This window comes from Belonocnema kinseyi, chromosome 3 (genome assembly GCF_010883055.1).
Source record: "Belonocnema kinseyi isolate 2016_QV_RU_SX_M_011 chromosome 3, B_treatae_v1, whole genome shotgun sequence".
Lineage (NCBI taxonomy): Eukaryota > Metazoa > Arthropoda > Insecta > Hymenoptera > Cynipidae > Belonocnema > Belonocnema kinseyi.
Window position 1 is genome coordinate 123664005 of NC_046659.1, and position 17806 is coordinate 123681810.

The window sequence follows — 17806 nt, forward strand, 5'->3', positions numbered from 1 at the left end:
CTTGGGTCTCTTTTTTCTCCAACCCCGACCTAAGTTAATTTTTGAGATCAGAAGGTAATGATCAGTATTGCATTCAGGACCCCTCATGACTCTTGTATCTTTTACTAACTCTTTAAGTCTTTCATCCGCAACAACAAAGTCAATTATACTGCGCCTATTTCCTTTAGACCAGGTGTACATGTGGATCATTTTATGCCTAAACCAAGTATTTGTAATAAACAGACCTCTTTCTAAGCATAGACCAACTAGTTTATCTCCGTTATAGTTTGTTCTTGGCTTCCCAAAATTACCTAATACTCTTTCTGTATCCTGATTAACATGAGTTCAATTTTTCGAAAATTGTAAATTTCCCCATGTTAATTAAATGGGATTTTGAAGTACCCGGTGCACATGTTAATATTCGAATTTCGAAAAAAAAATAAATTAGGATTTTCCTTCACCGAAAATGTAAACTGGGGGGGGGGGGGGTCTTGCCCTCTTGAGTGAAAAAAATTTTGCGATGCATTTTTGGACCACCCTAGTGTCTATCATATTGAAAGAACATATATTACAAAGTATTTCAAGTATTGAAAAAGCTTTCAGAATGATTTCGAATGATTTCACAAAGATTTCAAAAATATACTAGAATACCTTTACAATGATTAAAAATATATGAAAATAGTTCTAAATATTTCACATATTACATATTTCAAAAAGATAAAGAAAATGTCACAATCATTTAAAACATTTGACAACAAATGAAAACAGTAAAATGATTTTGCAAAGATTAGAAATATTGAAAAAGATTCAAGAAATATTTCATGTATCAAAAATTGTTTCAAAAGCTTTGAAAGATTTCAAGTATTTTGCAATGATTTTATAATGACTTTACTTGGAAGCTTCGAATGTGTCCCCTAAGGGTTTACATTTTTCTTGCATCTTCTTCCCTATTCCTTTACCCCCCCCCCCACTTACTTGGTGGTGGGAGGGGGACCTACAGTTTAAGGTGGGTTCCGAACCACCAAGAGCAACAGCTTTAAGTACTTAAAGAAACCTTTTTCTCCAGAGGTACCGGTCCCACGACTCTCTGGAGATTTCAAAAAGATTGGAAATATTTTGAAATTATTTGACAAAGATTTAAATTATTTTAAAAATATTGTGAAGGATTTCAAACTATTTCAGAGATTTTTAAGCTTGTGAAAGATTTGAGAAAGACTTATAAAAAATTGAAAAATAATTTAATTATTTCAGATTATAAATGCTTCAGAAAGATGAAAGAAATTTCACAATGAATGAAAATATTAATCATTTGGGCTCATAAAAATTATAATAAGACAATAGTTAATGAAAGAGAGTTGTTTATAGGAAAAATTATTTTCCTGAATCTAACCTCAAAACTATTTCGAGACCAGAATGATTGATTCATAAATAAGACTTTAATTTTTAGCGCTTCAAGTTTAGATTCTTCGGTTTTTAATGTTTTCAATCAGAAAGCATTTATAATTATCACGTTTTCAGAATAGTTATGAAATCTAAGTTTCGACACAATATTATTTTAAATTCTTTCAATTTTAATACATTATTTAAACTTTTATTGTTATGTACCGCTGAAAATCTATTAATTAAATATTTTCGAAAATAATAATATCACTAATGAGCACAATTTCCCTTATTTTCTACTTTCGCTGCCTATCACAAGATTTAAATTTAATCAACAAGGATTGCACGCGCCGCGCCACATATCGCCGCAAATTAAAATTAACTATACCATATAAAGTAACTAACATTCCATCTATCTTCTCTTTAATATAAGTCTGAATCGTAGTCTGTTTTTTTTCTATCTTACGCGATTCAGTAAATTAAGATTGACAAAGATGTAGAAAAAGACAGAAAAAGATATACATAAGATGGGATGACATAGGAAACCGGAGATTAAAAAAGATACACGTGAATTTAGATTGACAAGAACATAGAAAAAGATAGGCATGGATAGACCAAGGATAGGATGAGATAGAGAAGATGGTATTGAAAAAGATAGACGTGAATTCGGATTAACCAAGAGAAAAAAATATTGATGAAGGGAGATAAAGGATAGAAGGAGATGAATAGGGGGGTATTAAAAAAGATAGACTTTGATAGATGTAGGATATGCTGAGATAGAGAAGAGGAGCTTTAAAAAAGATAGACGGAAATTTAGATTAACTGAGAGAAAGAAAAATATTGACGTGGATAGATAAAGGTTAGGTCGAGATAGAGAGGAGTGTATTAAAAAAGATAGACGTGAATTTAGATTGAAAAATATATAAAGAATATAGGTGGTTGATACGATGAAATAGAGAAGAGAAGATTAAAAAAGATAGACGGAAAGGTATATGAATTAAAAGATAGAAAAACATTGACGTAGATATTGATAGTTGTATGAAACGATGAGATGGAAAAAGATACACGTGAATTTAGATTGACAAAGAGATAAAAAATGATAGACGTTGGTAGAAGGAGGAGACGAAGTGATAGAGAAGAGGATATTAGTAAAGATAGACGTAAATTTAGATTGACATAGATGTGCAAAAAGACAAAAAATAGACACGTAAGATAAGATGAGATAGGTAACCGGAGATGAAAAATTACACACGTGCATTTAGATTGACAAGGAGATAGAAATAAATTGGCATAGATAGACCAAGGATAGAATGAGATAGAGAAGATGGTATTGAACGTGAATTTAGATGAACCGACAAATAGAAAAATATTGGCGTGGATATGTAAGGGATAGAAGGACTTTGAGAAAAGGGTACTAAAAAAGATAGGCGTGAATATAGATAGAAAAACATATTAAGAAATATGTAGATAGATATATGATACGATAAGATAGGGAACAGGAGATTTAAAAAGATAAGATGTGACTTCAGATTAACAGAGATATATAAAAAGATAGACGTGAATTTAGATTAACTGAGAGATAGAACAATATTAGCGTGGATAGGTAAAGGATGGGAAAAGGTAGAGAAGAGGGTATTGAAAAATATAGACGTTGATAGGTTAGGATACGCTGAGATAGGGAACCGGAGATTGAAAAAGATAGACAGAAATTAGATTAACCGAGAGATAGAAAAATATCGACGTGGATAGACAAAGGATAGGAAGAGATAGAGAAAAGGCTATTGACAACCCGGTAATAAGCGTTGAATTCAGAAAAATTAAGAATTTGTATTCCTATGAATACGCGATTTTTCCTCCGTCTAAAAATCCGCCAAAGGAAACAGAAAAAGTGCAAATACTATTTCTCTCAATCGACTTAGTAAAATTTAACGAAAGCATTTATTTAACCTATTTTTCAATATTAAATCTTTTTATAACTTATAAATTCGAAAAATATTCAAATTTATATTTATTTATATTTAATAATTTATTTAAACGTCTTAAAAAATGCACCAAAGAAATCTATTCAACTATGTGAATTTAAATAATTTTAACTCTAGAGAGAATTAGTTAGAATTAAAATTTCAGAACTTATATTTCGCATGAAGGAATTAAAACAACTTATTGCACATATTTTGTGAACTAATTAAAAGGAATTAAATCAAATCAAAATATGACCACTTTTGGGGAATAAAAAATATCTCTTTGGGGTGTGTTACCGGTACAATTAGAACGAATTACATATATTGAAAACACATTCTCTTTGGGAGAATAGAAAGCCGTGTGGCGGTTGCTATGGAAATAAAAGTGAATAAGTTTTGGAGGTATCTTATTCTTATGGTGGCATTTTAGATAGATGGAAAAATTGCGCATTCAAAATAATAGAATAATCTTCACTTTTGCGCTGAAATCTGAAAATATGAATTTTTCTCTATTCTACGCTTATAACCGGGAAAGACAGACGTGAATTTAGATTGAAAAATAAATAAGAAAAGATAAACGAAGATCGATGAGAAGATTGAAAAAGATAGACATAAATTTATATTTACAAAGAGGTGGAAAAAGATAGTCGTTGATAGACAAAAGATATAATGAGATAGAAGAACGGTATTGAAAAAGATGGGCGTGAATTTAAATGGACAAAGAGATAGAATGTGCTACATGTTCTATATCTCTTTCTATCATAAAGATAAAAAATTGTTTAAAAGGATAGAATCTTTATCATATTACTTCCAGCAGGATAGTCTAGAGCTAGGTAGTAACTTGTTACAAGTAACTAAGTTACTGACAAGTTGCGTTATTTGAAACTTTTAGGGTAAATTCGTCAATATTTTTAGAAAAAATAAAACTGACAGTATGCCTCTTTTATACAAGCAGAAACTTTAAACAATATTGGCAAGAAAAAAGGTGGGGTTTTTTCAGAAAATTTTTGTTTCCTATTTTTAGAATAAGAAGAAAAAAATATTTTCTAGCTATTAGAAGTAAATTGCGAACTGCTAATAAACTTTTGAATGTGGTTGTGAATCTGCCTCCTGATAAAACATTCTGACGGCAAAAAATTGTGATCGGCAATTGTTTCCAAATTTTTTACCCAAAAAGTACCTGCCAGACTTACTGTGAATTCAATGGATTTTAGAGGAATTCAAGCAATTTGAGGGAATTCAGCAGAATTTGAGAACAGTGATTGATGCATGGATCTCGATATACGTTTAACGCCGGAATGCATCGAATTGAATTTCAAACATTTCTTAGCAAGGTTTACAATATTAATTTCCAAATATTAATGTTAAAAAGCGTACTTGGTTCGAAAGGTCTGCAGGAAACAAATGGATCTCCAGTCATGTCTCTTGGGCAACTACAAACAGGAGTGGTACCACGCAATTCACAATTAGCATTTACACCACAAGAACCTTCACAAGGGTTTACACATTTTGAGTAATAGCAAACTGGTTTGCCTCGGGGACAATCTGAATCGTATGTACATTCAGCTCTGCATGCGATGTACGGATTTCCTTGCCAGTTCTGAAACAAGTAATATATACGATTAGGAATGAATTCCTTGCACAATCTCCATATCATCAATTTTAAAAACTCAAGCTATTGGTAGACACTTATAAAATTCTTTAGTTATTTCATCTATATGAAAGTGTGGATTGCTCAAAGCCTCCCAGGGAAATATCGAAATTTCTACATTGATAAGATGTCCCCGGAACATCCTGATGCAATGAGGGCCAAGAAATGTTGGTACTTACCGCTGGGCAGGTGCATTTTGCTCGATGATTGATCACTTCGCAGTTAGCATTATCACCACACTTGCATGGGCTTTCGCATCTGAAGGCAGACGAGCAAGATTGGTGTTGAGGACATTCTAAGTCGCTTTCGCATTCATGTCGACATCCAGTTGACAAAGGTGATCCAAAATATCCGGATAAACATGAACAAACGGGTACCGAATTAAGTACTTCGCATTTGGTATTCAGTCCACAATTAGCATTTTTACAAGGATCTGCCAATACACAACGTGTGAATGGATCACCTGTATATCCTGGAGCACAGGTACAAATTGGCACATGGTTGACGGTTTGACATTGTGCGTTTGAACCACAATTACCGGCACAAGCATCAACACACCTGTTGTTTAGGCATGCTCTGTTGGAGGGGCAATCTTCATTCACTGTCAATTAAAAATTGTAGTCATTAATAAAGTTGTCCATGTTGCTTTAAAATCTTTAAAGAACACAAGGATAGGTATCCTAGATGACGAAAATATATGTTTTTTTTAGGAGCCTTTTTTATTTTGTGTCACCTTAAAAAATATCAGGGTGGCAGCAGGTAAGGGGAAAGCTGAAAATCAGGGACAAGTCAGGAAATTTGTTGGTCAGGGAAAGTCATGAATTTATACAGAAAAAATGGCTTAAATCAGGGAATTTCTGCACTCATCCTTGCTGGAAGTAAATGGATAGAATCTCTATCCGTTTGAATCATTTTCCTTTTCTATCTTTCTTTCAATCTACAATCACATCTATTCTTTTGGATCTCAATCTTCCTATCCATGTCTATCTGCCACTTATCCACTTATATCCTTTTCTTTCCACTTCCTATCCCTATCCTGATGTTTATATCAAAATAAATCCTTTGCCTATCCATGGCTATCTTTTTCTATCCATTAGGAAATCCAAAATATAGTCTATCTTTTTCAATCCCTATATGCTTATTTGATTATATCCGTTTCTTTCTTTTATAAAATCTAAGATAGCTCTATCTTCTTGACTCTCAGTCTTTTCATTTAAATGTGTCAATAGCTTTTCCGCATATATCCTTTTCTATCCGTTTCTATTTTTTTGTAACTGTTATGCAATCAAAAATCTTGTCTATCTTTTTTAATCCTTATATTCCTATCTAATGGAATATTTTTCTATATTTTTTCAAGTATAAGTTAGCCCTATCAAGCCCAGTCTTTCTATCGACATGAATCCTACGCTTATTCACGTCTATCATTTTCTATCCATTAGGCGATCTAAAATATCGTATATCTTTATAATCCATATTTTCCTATCTAATTGAATCATTTTCTGTTTTTTCTGAAATATAAGAGCCCTATTCTTCTGAATCCTAATAATTCTGTTCAAACGAATTATCCGCTTATCCACCTCTGTCTTTTTTTATCCAAGAAATAATCCTAAATTTCGTATATCTTTTTCAATCCCTATATTTCTATCTAATTCAGTCATTTTCTATCTTTTCTAAAATATAAGATAGTCCTACCTTCTTGAATACCAGTCTTTCAATCTAAATGTATACACAGCTTTTCCACCTATGTCCTTTTCTATCCATTATGCAGTACAAAATGTTGCCTATCTTTTTAAATCCCTATTCTTTGTCTCATTGAAACCTTTTCAATCTCTTCCAAATATAAGTCAGCCCTTTCCTTCTGAGTTCCAGACTTTCTGTCGACATGAATCCTTCGCTTGTCTACCTTTATCCTTTCCTATCTACTAGGCAATCAAAAATTTGATCCATCCTTTGTAATCCCTATTTTCCAATCTAATTGAATCCTTTTCGATATTTTCTGAAATATAAGATAGCCCTATCCTTCTGAATTCTAGTCGTTCTATCCAAACGAATCATCTACTTATCCACCTCTATGCTTAGCGAGACGCGCGCTACTTGACGTGCATTCCTTAGTACCGGCAGGTTCCCAGTAGGTGGCTGACTGCAAAAGTCAGACCCAAGTGAAATCATTTGCACTGTCTATAAGTTGCGAGTTTGAACTTCGACTAGTAGGTCGTATAGTTATAGGGAATCTTGTTGATAGATGTATAAACCCTTCCTGGTTTAATATTATTTTGCAGAGGGTTGAAATTCCGAACATTATTATTTTAGAAACAGATAAGAATACTACATTTTTGAGTAGATTCAAATGAATAGAAATTAAAACAATATATCGTTGATAGTGGTTAGTCTGGGGTAGATAAAGGTAGACATTTATGAATAACATATACTGAAAAAGATAGGCAGTTGTGAACACCAGGGATAGAGTCATGGTTACAAAGAGATAGGTCTAAATAGAGACAGCAGATAGGGTGTAGAAAGAAAAAGATAGCGTTTGTGTGATTCAAAGTGTGCATTTGGGAAGGATTCAATATCTATATTTTTTTATCTATACATTTCTATCTTTATGAATCCTTTTAATTCCAGCAGGGATGTCAGAAAAAATGTTGCCTTGAAACAAAAGCATCTTCCTCTTGCCTATTTTTTTTTTTGAACTACTTAAATATATTTTTTACGCACACATAATTATTTGACTGCAAGATTAGGTGAAGTTTATTGCAAAAGAATAATGCTTGCTGCAAACAGATTTTCTTTGAGACAAATTAAATGCCTTTTAACCTTAAGTTTTTATAAAGGAAATTCGATTTGTCTAGGCATCCTTTCTTTGAGGGTGACAGTCACTTTATGAAACAGTCACTTTTTCAAGTAACTTTTTATTCACTTTTAGATGAAGCCACTATAGTCACTTTTTCAGATAAAGTCACTATAGTCACTTTTTAAAATGAAAATATCACTTAGGTCACTTTTCTTTCAATAAAATAACTTATAAGTTAACCACTACTTAATTCAGGTCTAAATGCTTTTTTTCGCATTTTTTTGGAATATTTTAGGGTACTTTAAAAAATTCCTTAATCTTTTAACAGATTGCAATAAATACAAGGGATTTCAAAGGATTTTTTAGGATTTAGAGTATTTAAAAAAATTCCTAGAAATTTTCAAGAGCTTTAAAAAGTTTCAAGGGATTTTAAATTATTTCAAAGTATTTGAAATATTTTCGGTCAGTTGACAAGATTCCATGGCATTTTCAAGGAACTTCTAAGAATTTGAATGATTTTAAGAGATAAAAAAAATTTCATGGAGTTTCAAATAATTCCGAAAGATATGGAACGATCCTATTGGACTTGTGAGGTCAATGGATATTTTAAAAGAGTATTAAAATGCTTATAAGGGATTATGAAAGTTCTCAAAGTATTCTCATGACATTTAAAGAGTTCAGGAAAATATTGTCAGGTTTCTTGTAATTTAACCAGATTGTATAATATTTTAATGGATTTCAAAGATTTAAGGACACTCTAAACGATTTCAAGATATTTTCAATTTATTTCAATCATTTGAATGGATTAAAATCAATTTGAAAGAATGTAGAGTATTGTTAAAAAATCCAAGGAATTTCCAAGAGCAGTAAAAAATTTCCACGGATTTTAAAACGTTTCACAAGATTTGAAATAACTTATGGTATTTTTAATAAATCTCAGTCATTTGAAAAGATTTCAAAGAAGTTTAAAGATTATAGGATACTTTTAAAACTTATTCCAAATAATTCTTTAAAGCCATTCAAAATTTCAAGGTATTTTTAAAGCTTTGCGATATTTTAGAGTATTTAAAAATATTTCAATAAATTTTCAATTGATTTTAGCAACTTAATACGATTTTAAGGGATTTAAAATATTTTTGGGAATTTTTAAAGATTATTAAGCATTTTCCAGAGGTTTAAAAAGCTTCAAGGGCTTTAAATTGATCTCAGAGGATCCGAAATGTTTTATGTAATTTTAAAACATTCCCAGGAATTTTTAATTGACTTCAGTAATTTGATTTGATTTCCAAGGCTTTTAATGATTTTAAGGGATAACAATTTTTTAATGAATATTAAGGAGTTTCAAAAGATATGAAATGATTTGATAGGGCCTATAGGTTATAAGATATTTAAAAAAATTCTAGGGATTTTAAAAGATTTCCAAGAATTTTAATGATTCTAAGGGATTAAAAAAGATCTCAAGGTATTGTAATATTTTTTCTACGATTGAAGGAAATACCAGATTTCATAGAATATCAGGAGATTTCGTAATTTTTAATTGGATATAAAAGAATTTATTCATAAGAAGTAAATTATTTCCTAAGATTTCAAAGAAATGCAGAGAGTTTTAAATATTTTTTGCAATTTAATTAAGTTCATTTCAAATTCATCTTTAATTCTGATTAATCTATCCTAAATATTTTAAATACTTTTGAATTCTTTAAAATTCTCGTCAGTTTTTCTAAATTCACTCAAGTCTACTTATTTCAGTGAATTCAAAAATATGTATAAGTTTTTCTTCTATTCATCCTAAAATCTTTTAAGTCTGAATTATAAAATTATTTTTTTCGATTTATAAAAGATTCTGTATTAATTAGTTTATAAGATTAGAGTTTGTTTTTTTAACTATATATAGTTAAAGATTGTATTATTTGGTTGAAATAATTATTTTAAAATTAACTTTCTTTGGTTGAGGATTCAACTATTTTGTTAAAAATTTGTCTTATTTGGTTCAGTACAATAGTTTTTGATTTAAAATTAAAATATTGGTTGGTTGAAATATCTGCTATTACTTAATTTGTTGAAAATTCATTTTTTTTCTGTTAAAACTGATTTACTAGGTTAAAGGTTAAACTCATTAAAAAAGTTTTTTTTTGAAGATACATCATAACAAAAAAATTTCTATTCATCATTATAATTTTAATAATTGCAACTCGTCCGTTAAGAATATGTTTCTTTCTTATCGGATAATAATCCTTTTAACTGAACATTTGATTATTTTAATTAAAAATGCATAGTTTTATTTGAAAATTTATCTTTTTAAATTGAAAATGCAACCAGTTGGGTAAAATTTGAACCACTTTATTACAAATTTATTTCTTTTCGATTTAAAGTTCATCTCTTTGGATGCAGATTTAAATCTTTGTTTTAAAACTTATTTTTTGTTGTTGCAAATTAATTTCTTTATCGAAAATTTTACTGTTCTATTTTTAGTTGAAGCTTTCTCTTTTTCGCTGAGAATTTATCTTTTGGTTAAAAATTCCACTGTTTTTAGAAAAATTCGTCATTTCTGCTTGAAAATTCAACTACTTGGTTAAAATTGCAAGTTTTTTTGGTTGAAGTTTAATCTTTTTTGTTAGAAAATTACGCTATTTGGTTAAAAATGCATCTTTGTAAAAAGGGAATTCAAGCATTTGGTAAAAAATTAAAGTATTTTGTTAAAAATTTAATTATTTTCTTGAAAATTTCAGTACTGTATTAAAAACTTTCTTTTGTTGGAAAATTCAACTGATTTTTTGAAAATTCGGCTATTTGGATCGAAAATTTGTCCTTTCGAATTGAGAATCATTTACTATTGTTGTTGTTGAAAATTCAACTGTCTTCTAAAAAATCCAATTATTTGGTTGAAAATTAATTTTTTAAGTGAAAATGTAACTATTCCATTTTTTGTGGCAAATTTACCTTTTTTAGTTGCATAATGTATTTTGGTAAAAAACCGTTCTTTTTTGGTAGAAAAGTAATCTTTTTGGTTAAACATTCATCTTTTTGTTTGAGAATTCAATTTCTTAGTTGAAAATTTAACTATTATGTTGCAAATTCACTTATGTTGTTCAAAATCTTTCGCTTTTCGTAAAAGATTAATATTATTGGTTCAGAATTTCTCTCTTTTTTTTTAAATTTGAATTATTTGGTTAAAAATTAAGTTTGGTTTTCTAAAGAATTATTATTTAAATTAAAAATACATTACTTTGGTTGAAAGGTGAACTATTTTGTAGAAAATTCTATTTTGATGGTAAAATAATTAATTTTTTTACTGAAAATTTATCTTATCCATTTTTGGTTTAAAATTTCCCTTTTTTAATTAAAAATTCGAATAATTGGTTGAAAATCCATGCATTTGGTTAAAAATTGAACTACGTTTTGGAAACTGTTTTTTTGTATCAAAAATGTTTTTTTTTTTAAATAAAAATATAACCGTTTTTTGCAGAAAATTGACCTTTTCTTTTGGTAGAAAATTAATCCTTTCGTTTAAAAATTAATATATTTGGTTCAAAATTGAACTATTTTCTTGAAAATGACTTTTTGTTTAAAAATTAATTTTTTAAACTGATAATGTAACTATTCCGTATTTTGTCGAAAATTGATATTTTTTAGTTGAAAATTAAACTTTTTGGTTGAATAATTATGTATTTTGTTGATGATTTAACATTTCTGGTTTAAAAATTAATCTTATTGGTTGAAAGTTCATATTCTGTTGTTAAAAAATCATACAGTAATTTTTTTAGTTCCAAATTTAATGATGTTGTTAAAAATTTAAATATTTTTTTATAAAGTTCTCTTTTTTGCTCGAAAATTTAACTTATTTCTCATAAAATATTCTAAGTTAAAAACGTTGTAAGAGTATGAAGGTGGTCTTTGAATATTAATGGTCAGGGAAAATAAAAAATTGGCCAGGGAAAATTCAGGGAACTTTTAAAATAAATGTTTTCTGTCTCCCCATTTATTGAATACAATTTTAATGTTGAATCTATTTTAATGACAATCAAAAAGTATGAAAATATAAATCCGATTTCAGCACTACTACGGACGAATTTGCGAATCAAAAAAAGTAACAGTTTGAGTAAAGATTTCAGTTAGACAACATCTCTGTTCGTACACCGTTTTTTGACTCGATGCTTGAAATAACTTTTTTCTGAATATTTAAAAGCCCTTTGAAGTAATTGTAAATTAATTGGTATTTTTTGACTTACCTAAGCACTCAACTTTCTCGCATCGCACTAAGGGATCTCCCATATGCAAATTTAGACAAGAACATACATGTCGGCCGTCGCTTAAGGTACATTTTGCGTTGATCCCGCATCTAAAATCATCGCATTGTCCTCCTACACCTATTTCATAATTAAGAATCCAATCATTTCCTAGACTTAGACTATGATTAACTAGAATAGATTTGCATTAATGATAAAACTGTTGAAAGGATTGTACAATTCTAGACCCGATTTACACAACTGTTCAATCTCATAATATTACTGACGTTTCCATTAAAAAAATTAATTAATCGATACGTGGGATTTTCCAGGATCATATTAAAATTTCGTAAAAAAATTATCTTTTAGCCTTTTACGAGAATTGAGAGGTTTTAAATATCAAGATTGCCAAGGATTATCTTGAAAAACTTAGGCTAAGTTGTTTTGACATTTATATAGGTATCTTGCGTATATGTAAAGTGATTCAAATTAATTTTGTTACCTGATGACACTACTCGGCCGTATGTATTATATCCATATCCATCTTCGACTAGAGTAGAAAATATCACTGTCAATAGCAGAACTGCCGTCTGCTTAAATGCCATTTTTTAAAAATCTGAAACCTATTTCGTTTTTTTATTAATTAATTTATTTAAATATATCCCATTTCTCATATTCGTTCCAAAAATAAATTATGAGCAAAATTATTCAGAATCTTAATTTATTACACATTTTAGTTTAAATGCAAAAAAATACGTCATGAGACAGAAAACAATATATTTCTCGCTGCCTGAGAATTCGCTATAATAGCTTGCTCAATGTCCGTGTCTACTTAATCTAGACTTATGAATGTTTTTTTAAAAATGGTTTTATACTTGCACTACTGGGTTGATTTTCTGATAAAAAATACCAATAAAAATGTTACGAATGCATTACAATGTTGAATATGATCTTTCTTAGTAAAAGAAACATTTTATATAAGGTGAATAAAAGCTGATAAAAGACTTAAATGACGATTAATATTCTATTGATCTGATTCTATATTCCAACAAAATAATTCTAAGAATTAAGATTCCTTATATGTTTAAACTTATATGTTTATTATGTTTAAAAATCCGTTAAAAAGTCAGCTAAAAAAAATACACGCCAATATTTTTTCAAGTATACATTAAGATCAATATTCAAATTCTAGCTCTAGAAGAAGTCAAATTACGCATTTTTTCTCCTGTTTCATGAACATTAAGGGAAACTTGAGAATTCAGAACCTGTAAAATTATAGCAGCAAAATAACATTGTTTTGGTCCTGAGATTCCAGAAAATTTAATTTTCAAATCTCTAGGTAGTTCTAAAATTAAATTTGTAAATAACATATTTTGAAGAAGTTTTTAGCGGTTCAAACAAAAATTAAAATTTCTTAAACACAATCAAAATTTGAAACGAGTTTATATTGCAAAGTTTTATTTCACCGATCCCATTCAGTTAATCTTAAGAGTTACAAACATTTAGAATAAAACTTTCAATCCAAGAAGATGAACAGGATCAAAAGAAATCTGTAAAAAAATTAATTTCCCCCAAAAATAATTAAAATAATGTTGCTATTTTCTAAACTTTATTTTATAAAAAAAAACTTTTATTTTATTTAAACTTTTATTTTAGTCGTGCACTTAATTTTTCTATTGCCAAACTGGGTAACTTCGGACATGTGGGGTAAATTTGGACATTAATAAATTAATAGTTTAAATTACATAAGGCAGCCTTTAACTGATTCGAGATTTTGGTTAAAACCACCTTAAGTAATTCAAACTATCAATTTAGGAATGTGAGAATTTACCCTACTTGTTCGTAGTTACTCCGCTTGACGGATGATAACCGTTAATTTTGGGGAAAAATTATAAATAAGAGTAATGCATTAAACAACATTTAACAAAATTAACAGCAACTGTACCGCATTACTTTTGAGTGGTAAAGTGTTGCACACTGAACTTTAAAAGTTTTAATATAAGTTCACTTTTCACTAAATTTGTTACGCGAAGATCGAACTATTGAATAAAAAATTAGCGATCGGCACTTACCTCCTTGTCTCGACTAATAATGTGTATACAGAATGGAGGGTCGATATAAACTGACGAGTTTGTGATGCGAGCAAAGATGATGAAAGCAGAACAGCGTGAGAGCAGTAATCGACCTTCGATTTCCCACTTTGAAATTAACCCACGCGTAGCCTTGATTAATCTGTCAGGAAACTAAAGAATTCGCCCACCTGCGTTCCCCAGACTAATCTCATAGATCATAATATGAAAAATCATTCATGATAATGTTAATGATTATTAGGGGCGTACTTTAATTATGTAACGTATTATAGGCCCGCTCGGACCCCCCCCCCATCCTACATATAACGAATCGTAACAAGGTATAACCCCCCCCCCCCCTTTCTTCATATATGTAATTTGTGGTTTCCAGAAATTATTTCTATTAGTTTAACTTAATTAAATTTAAATAAATTGAATGTTTATTTATTGATTTAATATTGTAAGATTTTTAAAATGGAAATGTATTAAAAATGGAATAAAATAATATTTTTGATAGATATTAAGAATTTTCAAATTTAATTATTTATTTTAAACAAAAAAAGACTTCTCTACCGTAAAAGATGATTTTTTAACAAAGCACTTGAGTTTTCAACGAATTAAACAAATTTTCCATAAAATACTTGAATTTTAAACCCAAAATGATGAATTTACAACAAATAAACATTTTACAGTCATAAAAGGGAAAAAAGTTTACTCAACTTATTGAACATTAAGATGAATGTTCTGTACAAAAATTGAATTTACAATTAGAAAATATGAATTTTTAGCAGAAAAATAAATTTTCAACAAAATAATTAAATTATTAATAAAAGAGATAAATTTCCATTCAAAAAATTTATTTGGTAATTCCATAATTATATATTTAATTTTAATTAAAATTGAAAAAATTAAAAATTATTCTCCTTGATAGCTAATTAAAGTTACCGAAAGTCACTGAATTTTGCAAGATTTTTTCGGAACTCCTGACTTTTCCTTAATCAATACAATTTCCTCACTTTTTTAACAATTGTTGTCGGCTAGCTTCGGTTTTCACTCACCAAGTTTCTTGGGTGGGTAAAGTTGAATTCATATTAAATTTCTGTACAATTCCTTCGAGTTATATCTGTTTCATTTTGCGAATTACCGAAAATTACGTACATGAATGATGATCCCCCTTCCTCCCTTCCGTAACAAATCTTAACGAAGTCTTTAGCAAAAAGTATGTTAAAAATCTCAACACAGTTTTTGACATTGATTATAACAAATCGCTAAAAATACAATTTTTTTTAACAGCTTCCAACGAAGTTTTGTGAAATTGGTTATACATTTTTTTTAATAATAATTCTTTTGCCACGGAAAAACTGCACGTGTGATTTTATAAAACATAATAACTAAAATTCATCTTCCTGAATGGTCATACATAATTTTTTCAGATTTTTTTTCTTTTGCATTAGTTTTCTCCTGACGATTATATTTTTAGTTGAAAATTTTATTATTCGGTGGAAAGTTTGTCTTCTTTATTTTTTAGAAATTTATCAATTTTAGTTAAGATGTAACCATTTTTGGGAAAAAATGCAAATATTTGGTTTAAAATTAATCTAATGCAACTGCTCCATTTTTGTTTGAAAATGTATCCTTTTTAGTTAAAAATCTAATATTTATTTAAAAATGCATGTATTTCGTTGAAAATTCATATTTTCTGGTAGAAAATTAATTTTCTTGATTAACATTTCGTCGTTTTGCATAGTTCAACTATTTTTGTAGAAAGTTAATTTTTTGTATTTGAAAATATCAAATATTATGTATATTTTTTTTGGGAATTTATCCTTGTAGGTTGAAGATTCAAGTATTTGAAATTGATCCATTTCGTTCATAATTTAATTTTTTTTCAAAATTCAAGTATATATTTTATTATAATCTTCTTGGTGAAATTTTCAATTGTTTTATTACAAATTTGGCATTTTGGGTTGACAATGGAAGCTCGGCCAGAGAAAAGTAAGGGAATTTTGAAAATGAAGTTTTTTGATAATAGTATCTTAATAACCATTTTCGATTAATTATTAGTTATTTCTGAATAAAACTTCTGTGAAATATTGCAAAATACTAAAATAAACTATAAAATAAAACTTTGTATAATTTGGTAGGTTTTTAAATTTTTAGAATATTAAATTTGAATATATTTAGGTTTTGTTTTTTTTAAAACTAAAGAGTTACAATTTTTCACTTTATTTATATTTGGAATCATCTTAAGAAGCCACAACAAATGAATAGTATCAATAAAAATTGAAATTGTTTATAATGATTAAATTCAAAGATGTTGAAAATCATTGAAAATTGAAGCGCGTTGTTTTGTTACACCGAAAAACGAGCCGAAAAAGAGTGCATAATGCCCTTTTTTAGGAGGACGAATGTCTTTTCTTATTGCGTTAGACATAGGTACTTTATCTACATTTTACAGCGCAATTATTAATAAACACGATTGATCAACATTTTTTATAATTTATTTATTATCTAATTAAAAGTTTGAAATAATTTTTGCACCAATAATAATTATTTAGAAATGATATATTTCCGGCTTTTGCAAAATCTCAATACACTGCTGCGAGTTCCGCGGCTTGACAAAAAAAGTTTTTCTTGAATATCTCTGTCCGAATTCAAATTGAGTTATGGAAGTTCTTAATCTGCATGGCAGAATTTATACCTTTCATTTATTATATAGGTTTTATAATTCTAAATCAAATTAATTTAGAATCTAACATTATATGAATCACATTGAAATAGGCCTGTTTATGTTTCGTGGGTTTTAGCAACTCGGGGAAAATGTATCATAAGTGTGATAACCTTCCTAATCTTATTAAACACTATTCTGCACAGAGCATAGTAAATAACTTATATCAGTCAAGTTATGCTATGAGACAATTTTATGTACTTTCTACTTCAATCTATCCGCATAAGTTGATAGGAAAGTTCTGTAACAGTTGATATGTAAGGTATCGTCCATAAATTACGTTACCAATTCCAGGGAGTGGGGGCACGCTAAAAACTATGGTTAGTTACCAGGATAGGCGCGGGGATCAATGGAAGTAACGTTACAAATTTAGATAACATTTAGTCAGTTTTCTGAGGATAAATTCTAAAACATTTTTATTTGTTCTCTGTTTTTGAAAAACGTACCCTTTTTCTAATTTTTATTCACTTAAAGGCAAAATAAATTAATACTTTGGGAATCCCATTTAATTATCTCCCATTTAAGTTGTTCTGATAACTGATGCCGCCGTGGTTTGGGGATGAGAGAGCAGCGGTTGAACTAACTTGTTAAGCATTCGATTTTGGGGTTGTATATTGATCTCCTTGATTGAAAATTTAAGTGTTCCATTTTTAAAAAATTGATCTTTAGGGTTAAAAAATAATTTTTTGGGTAGAAATATTGTTAAAAGTTCATTTTTTTAGGTTCCTGATTTTAGTTGAAAATTCATCCCTTTTGTTGAAAATGTAACTATTTTCTTGAAAATTGTTTTTTTTTTGGTTATGAACTAATTTTTTGAACTAACAATGTAACTATTCAATGTAATATTCTTATTGGATGAAAATTCATCCTTTTGGATAAAAATAGAATTGTTTCGGTCTGAATAAATGTGGTTTGTTTTAGGATTGAAGAATTTAGAAGTAAATTAAATTATTCGGTTGAAAATTAACTTTTTTTTCTAAAAAATTTAACTATTTTTATGAAAATTTAACTTTTTGGT

General features: G+C 28.7%; 1 protein-coding gene across 1 annotated transcript in view; it reads right to left on the reverse strand.

Moving 5' to 3' along the window:
• The window catches only part of LOC117169658 (neurogenic locus notch homolog protein 1-like), a 22866-nt gene extending 8682 nt beyond the window's left edge, over positions 1 to 14184 (reverse strand). Inside the window, exons 1-5 of the mRNA XM_033356137.1 lie at positions 14064 to 14184; positions 12494 to 12614; positions 11995 to 12132; positions 5151 to 5572; positions 4698 to 4920 (exon numbers count right to left, since the gene is read on the reverse strand). Coding sequence (XP_033212028.1) covers positions 4698 to 4920; positions 5151 to 5572; positions 11995 to 12132; positions 12494 to 12596 — 886 coding nt within the window. The 5' untranslated portion in view covers positions 12597 to 12614; positions 14064 to 14184. The remainder of the gene's footprint in view (positions 1 to 4697; positions 4921 to 5150; positions 5573 to 11994; positions 12133 to 12493; positions 12615 to 14063) is intronic.
• Positions 14185 to 17806: the final 3622 nt, after the last annotated feature.